At 61.6% G+C, this 6,471-nt stretch overlaps 1 protein-coding gene across 1 annotated transcript; it reads left to right on the forward strand.

The window, feature by feature from the left end:
* The first annotated feature begins 681 nt into the window (after nucleotides 1–681).
* Nucleotides 682–6,212, forward strand: B4GALNT1 (beta-1,4-N-acetyl-galactosaminyltransferase 1). Its single transcript, XM_032441067.1, has 10 exons — nucleotides 682–921; nucleotides 1,856–2,023; nucleotides 2,406–2,572; nucleotides 3,269–3,318; nucleotides 3,465–3,534; nucleotides 4,136–4,245; nucleotides 5,076–5,178; nucleotides 5,269–5,414; nucleotides 5,562–5,799; nucleotides 5,915–6,212. Exons 1-10 carry the CDS (start codon nucleotides 713–715, stop codon nucleotides 6,127–6,129), a joined length of 1,476 nt encoding a protein of 491 aa, XP_032296958.1. The 5' UTR covers nucleotides 682–712; the 3' UTR covers nucleotides 6,130–6,212.
* Nucleotides 6,213–6,471: the final 259 nt, after the last annotated feature.

Consider the following 6,471-nt stretch of genomic DNA (forward strand, 5'->3'; position numbering starts at 1 on the left):
ACTGGTTTGTATTGGGTCGTACTGGTTTGTATTGGGTCATATTGGTTTGTATTGGGTCGTACTGGTTTGTATTGGGTCATATTGGTTTGTATTGGGTCATATTGGTTTGTATTGGGTCGTACTGGTTTGTATTGGGTCGTACTGGTTCGCAGTGGGGTCAGTGGGTGGAACTGGGACCACTGGGTGGCAGTGCGAGGCACTGGGGACACTGGTTTGTGTTGAATAGAACTGAATGGAACTGGGTGGCACTGGGGGGCACTGGGGGGCACTGGGGGGCACTTTAACCCCCTGGGGACCATTATGAACCCGTGAGGAGCCGTACCAGCTCCTGGGAACCAATATAAACCAGTGCTCACCCTCATTCCTACTGCTCCCAACTGGTGCACACCGCTTTGTACTGGGGTGAATGGGGCCATACTGGTTCATACTGGTGTGCACTGGTTTATTTGTGCTGGTGCACGTTGGTTCCTACTTGCACCCACTGGCTTTTACTGGTTTGTACTGGTTTTTACTGGTTTATTCTGTTTCTCACTGGTTTATACTGGTTCTTAGGGGTTCATACTGGCTCATAGTGGTTCATACTGGTTCCCATTGGCTTTTACTGGTCCTTACTGGCTCATAGCGGTTCATACTGGTTGTTATTGGCTCATACTGGTTCCCATTGGTTTTTACTGGTCCTTACTGGCTCCTGCTGTTCCCGCAGCCCCGCAGGATGCGGCCGGGCCCGAAGCCGCTGTGCCTGCTGCTGCTGGCCTTGGCCTCGCTGGCCGCGCTGCTGCTGCACCTGTGTGCCCCCAAACCCCCCCCCCGCAGCGTGGACCTGCGACACCCCCAGAGCGAGAGACTCCCGCCCCCCCCGCCAGGAGCCCCCCCCAGGAACTACCCACACATCCCATTCCGTCTGAAGGACGACGTCATGGGGTGAGGGGGGAACCGGGGGGGTTATGGGGGAAATGGGGGGGTGGGGAGAATGGGGGCACTGGGGGGAAGGGGGACATGGGGGGTGATGGGGGACAATGGGGGGCAATGGGGGATATTGGGGGCAATGGGGGGCGATGGGGTCGTAGCGGTGTGGTGGTGGGGCAATGGGGGGGGGGGCAAAATGGCGGGGTGGTGATATGATATGGGGATGATATGGTGATATGATAACATGATAACATGGTGATATGGCCATTCAATGACATGATGCTATGGCGATATGGTGATGAGATGGTGATATGATGATATGATATGATGATGCTATGGAGACATGGCCATACAATGCTATGGAGATATATGATATGATATGATACGATATGATGATATGATAATGCTATGGCAATACAGCCACACAATGCTATGGCAATACATCCACACAATGCTATGGCAATACATCCATACAATGCTATGGCAATACATACAATGCTATGGCAATACAGCCACACAATGCAATGGCAATACAGCCATACAATGCTATGGCAATACAGCCATACAGTGCTATGGCAATACAGCCATACAGTGCTATAGCAATACATCCACGCAATGCTATGGCAATACAGCCATACAATGCTATGGCAATACATACAATGCTATGGCAATACAGCCATACAATGCTATGGCAATACAGCCATACAATGCTATGGCATTACAGCCATACAATGCTATGGCAATACAGCCACACAATGCTATGGTAATACAACCATACAATGCTATGGCAATACAGCCATACAATGCTATGGCAATACATCCACACAATGCTATGGCAATACAGCCATACAATGGCAATATAATGGTGTGTTATGATGATGCTGTGCCCATACAACACTATGGCGCTGTATAACCCGGTGCTGCCCCGCTGTGGCCGCGGTTCCCGCAGGCTCCTGCCCCGCAACTCGTGCTCGTGCGATGCGGACCCGGGGCTGCCGCTGTCGCTGCCGCTGTTCGGGCAGAGCCGCTCCGTGGATTTCGGCAGCGCCTTCGGGCCCGACGAGCTGCCCCGGCTGCAGCGGCTGCGGGAGGGCGAGTTCCGGCGGCACCGGCTGCGGTGAGCGGCACGGCCGGCAGGGGGCGCCGTGCGGGGCGGGGCGCGGGGGGGCGGCGTGGAACCCAACGGAGCCCGAGGGACACGCGTGTCTGACGGGAACGTGGGCTCCGAGTGGGGCCGAACGGGACCGTGGGGTTCGTATGGAGCAGAGCGGGACCCTGCGGTGTGACCCTGAGATCCATGTAGGGTAGATTGCGGCCCATACAGGGCTGAATGGGACACTGGGGGGCTGTGGGGTCCCATATAGGGCTGGGGGGACTGTGGGGACCATATGGGGCTGGGCAGAGACCATGATGTCCCTATAGGGCAGAAAGGAACGAGGAGTGAGTCTCCCAGTACGTTGTGTCGTTAAGAGCGGACCGTGCCTGGCGGTCTCGGTAAGGGAGGGGGGAGTGTGTGGGGGGGGAGGCCGTGGGGGGGATACCCTCCGTTTCCTACTTGCCCACTCCCCCCGCGGAGCCTGCCGCATACTATGTCCCCCGATGACCGGGCCCTGGCTGGTGGTCGGGCAACGTCCCCTGAAGCAGTACCGGCACACGGTTGTGGCAGGTGACGGCCGCCTTGTCAGGAATCTGTTGCTCTTCGTGTGCCCGGTCACGAGTGGTGGCGTGGGGGGGGTGGCGTGTGTTGGGGGGTGCTGCCGCGGGGGAAAGGTCGGGTATGGGCGGTGGGGTGGAGGATGGAGGGGAGAAAGAAGAGATAGGAGGGGAGGGGGGAGGTAAGGGCTGTCGGGGTCATGAGTCGGGGTGACGGGAGGAAGTAAGGGCGAGGTTGATGTACGGTTGGCGTGGGGCACAGATTGTTGGGGGGGGGATGAGCGCACAGGTGGGTCCGGGCGTGGGGGACAATTGGGGTGCCATTGGGGGGAAAGCTGAGGGTTGTGGCGGGGACATGTGAGGGTGGGGACAAGGGGTTGGGGGGGAGGGGGTTCCTCTGGTGGGGGCTTTGATAAACGAAGGGGGCACCGGCGTAGGAATCTCGATCGTATTTGGAGGTGTCTCTTCCATGTTTGGGGGTCAGGGGGTTCACAAATTGGGGGCACAATGGGGGACAGGGCATGGGGCTGTGGGGTCACATATGGAGGGTAATGTGAGGCGATCCGGGGCGGTCAACACCGGGGATACAACGGGTGTCGGCCGTGCTTGCGAGGAAATCACCTGCCTGGGATACGTTGGGGAGGTTGTGATGTGGGGGGCGATCCGATGTAGGCTCCCAATTGACCCTACCCCACCCCCAATTCCGCAGGTAGCGCTCAAGCCTTGCAGGTGCATGCCCGGGTCAGGACGGCGTATGAGGTACGTGCGGGCAAAGGGGAGGGCAGCCTGCTGTGGTGCATTGTTGTGTGGGGGAGTAGTCTATGCTGCGACCCTTGTCTGTGATCTGGTCTAGTCTGTACCCGTGGGTGTCGTCTGTCTGTTCTGTACTATCCCGCCTTCCCCAGGTGAACCTGACAGGCCGCCCTGGTGGACGCTGGCGCTGGCGGCGGCCGGTTGAGGGGGTGTCGGTGCGCGGTGAGGGGGAGGTTCCAGCTGTCGCTGGCGGAAGATCCGTATAATACCTTGTAGCCGCTCAGTTGGATAACCGACCTGGAACCAGGCAGAGCTTGCAGTTCGTCACTTACACGCAAACACCGTGTTCCACACCGAAACCGCCGACATCGGGTTCAGTGGGGGGAGGGGGAGGCTCCTGAGGGGTACGTCCCGCCGGAGCGGGGAATTGGGATCGCGAGGATTGTAGCGGGAGGGGGATGGAGTCGATGGGGGGGGGGGGCTGCAGGTCGGATCTGATTGAATAAGAGGGAACCCGAACTCGATGTTGATCCCCCCCCATCGCTGACCACTCGCACTCCTGCAGTTGACAGTTTCTCCACCTACCAGATGCCATTGACGCCCCCTTTCACTCCGCCAATCACAGCATCCTGTCCACCCGCCCACCCACGCGGCCTTACGGCCCCTGCGGGACAGCTCCGTCACGTCCAAGGGGACGGCAGGAATGAGTGACCCCCCCAACCACCCTACCCAACCCCCACTAGCCCATATTCCCACCGCCCTCCCCGAGCAGTGAATCGGCGCCCCGGTAGCGATACCAACGATCCGTGATGCGCGTCTGCAGTTGACCATCGCTCACGAAGATCGTTCCTGCGCTACGACATAACTGCGGGCGTGCTTGATCGCCATTCATCCGCCGACTTCTACCCCACCGTCACCATCGTGGTGGCCGACTGACTCAGTCAGCGGCCCAGAGAGTGCTGCAGGGCCCGCACGTGGGAGCCACTACCGCTTCTCTACTGCCCTCGGGAAGGTGGGCGGGGGGCGGAGGGGCGAGGGGTCGCGATAACGTTGTCTATGGGAGGGGGCGTCGCGGCTGGTCTTCGATGGGGAATTCCGAGGGGTTTAGACGTTTGGGGTTGGGGGGGCTGCGGGGAGGCGTCATACTCGACGGGGCCGGTGGGAGCTGAGGATCAGGGCACCGTGTGGAGGCGGCCCGGGGCTCTACTTGGCGCCGGGGGCTCGTATGGGGGCGGGGCTCTATGGGTTGCGGGTGGCATTTTTATGGGGCGGGGCGGGCTCGGAATGGGGCGGTCTGTCTCGATGGGGGCCGGGGCTTTATGGCGGCGGGGGCTATCATAGGGCCTCGGGCCGGCACGTGATGGGCGCGGTGGGCTCTATTGCGGGCGGGGGCTCTATCGGCGGCGGGTGGCTCTATGGGGCGGGGCTCTATTGGCCCGGCTCTATGGGCGGAGGCTTCGATGGGGCGGGCTCTATGGATTTGCCGGGGGCTCTATGGGGCCGCTCTATTTGGGCGGGGCTCCCGATGCGGCCCGGGGGCTCCTAGGGCCCCCGGGGGTCTTTAATCCTGGCCCGGCAGCTCCTTTCAATGCTCTGCACCCTCAATACCACCCGCCCCACTCTCGTAGCATTGAAGGTAGTCTCCGTAAGATATGTCAACGACTTCCTTACTACACGCTTCTCACCTCAGCCTCATCACGCACTAAAACTAATCATGCCCAGTACTCGGTACAACTTTCGAATCTTCCTTTGGAACTTTGCAGCGCCTGCCTGCCTCGCGCCTGGAACCACTAACTGGTTCCCGACATGCCTCTAGCATTGAGAGCCCCTTCGACAGGGTATCGATGGTGGCCGGTCGGCTTTATGGTAGCGCGCGGCTCGTACGGGTCTCTATGGGGCGGGCCTAGGTTGTGCTGGGGCTCCGTGTGTGGGTCCGGCTGTGGGGCTGACTCGTGGCTCAGGGCTGGTTCGCGGGGCGGAACCTGGCCATCTCCCAGGTGAGCACCAAGTACGTGCTGTGGGTGGACGACGATTTCATCTTCACGGCGCGGACGCGGCTGGAGAAGCTGGTGGATGTTCTGGAGAGAACCAGCCTGGACCTGGTACGGAGGCGGCCCGTGGGGGCGGCGTGTCCCGTGGGGTCGCTGTGTCCCGTGGGGTCGCTGTGTCCCGTGGGGTCGGTGTGTCCCGTTGTTCGGGTCGCCCCCCGCCCGTTCCCGTTCCCCAGCGCCGTCCCGCCGTTCCCGCAGGTTGGCGGCGCCGTGCGGGAGATCACGGGCTTCACCACGACGTACCGGCAGCGTCTGACCGTGCGCTCGGGGGGCGCGGGCGGGGACTGTCTGTGGACGCGGCCGGGTTTCCATCACCGCCTCTCGGGCTTCCCGGGCTGCGTCGTCACCGACGGCGTCGTCAACTTCTTCCTGGCCCGCACCGACAAAGTGCGGCAGGTCGGGTTCGACCCGCGGCTGCGGCGCGTGGCGCATCTCGGTGAGTGGGGGGGAAATGGGGCGTCACCGGGGGGGGACACACGGGGCTCCGTGTTGGTGTCTGCCGTCGGGTCCCGTCGTTCCGTCCGGCCGTGACGCCCCGTGTCGCCCCGCAGAGTTCTTCATCGACGGGCTGGGGGTGCTGCACGTGGGCTCCTGCGAGGACGTGGTGGTGGATCACGCGTCCAAACTGGCGCTGCCGTGGCGCAAATCGGAGGCGGAGCGTTTGTACGCCCGGTACCGGTATCCCGGCAGCCGCGACGACGGAGCGAGGCTCAAACATGGGCTCTTCTTCTTCAAGAACCGCTTCAAGTGCATGCTGGGCAATTAGCCCGCACGGCAATTAGCCCGCACGGCGATTAATTAGCCCGCACGGCAGTTAATTAATTAGCCCGCACGGCGGGTATTGCGGTACTTCGGGCCCCTGCCGTGTCTGCTGTGGGCACCACGTTGGCAGCCGTGGGTACCACGCGTGGAGCAGCGCGACCGACCCGGGAAGGAGCGGCCCGTCGCCCCGTTACCGCCCCCCCCGCCGCGGTGCCCGCTGTGCCGTTTTTAGCTCTTTTTGTACCGGGGTGGGGGGGGTTGGGGGGTCGTGGTCCCGTCGCCGCCCCCCGGACTGTTTTCTATTCCCCTCCCCCCCCCGTGGGGGCGTTTTGTGCCAAGTCTGTGC

Source organism: Coturnix japonica, linkage group LGE22C19W28_E50C23, assembly GCF_001577835.2.
Source record: "Coturnix japonica isolate 7356 linkage group LGE22C19W28_E50C23, Coturnix japonica 2.1, whole genome shotgun sequence".
In the NCBI taxonomy this organism is placed as follows: domain Eukaryota; kingdom Metazoa; phylum Chordata; class Aves; order Galliformes; family Phasianidae; genus Coturnix; species Coturnix japonica.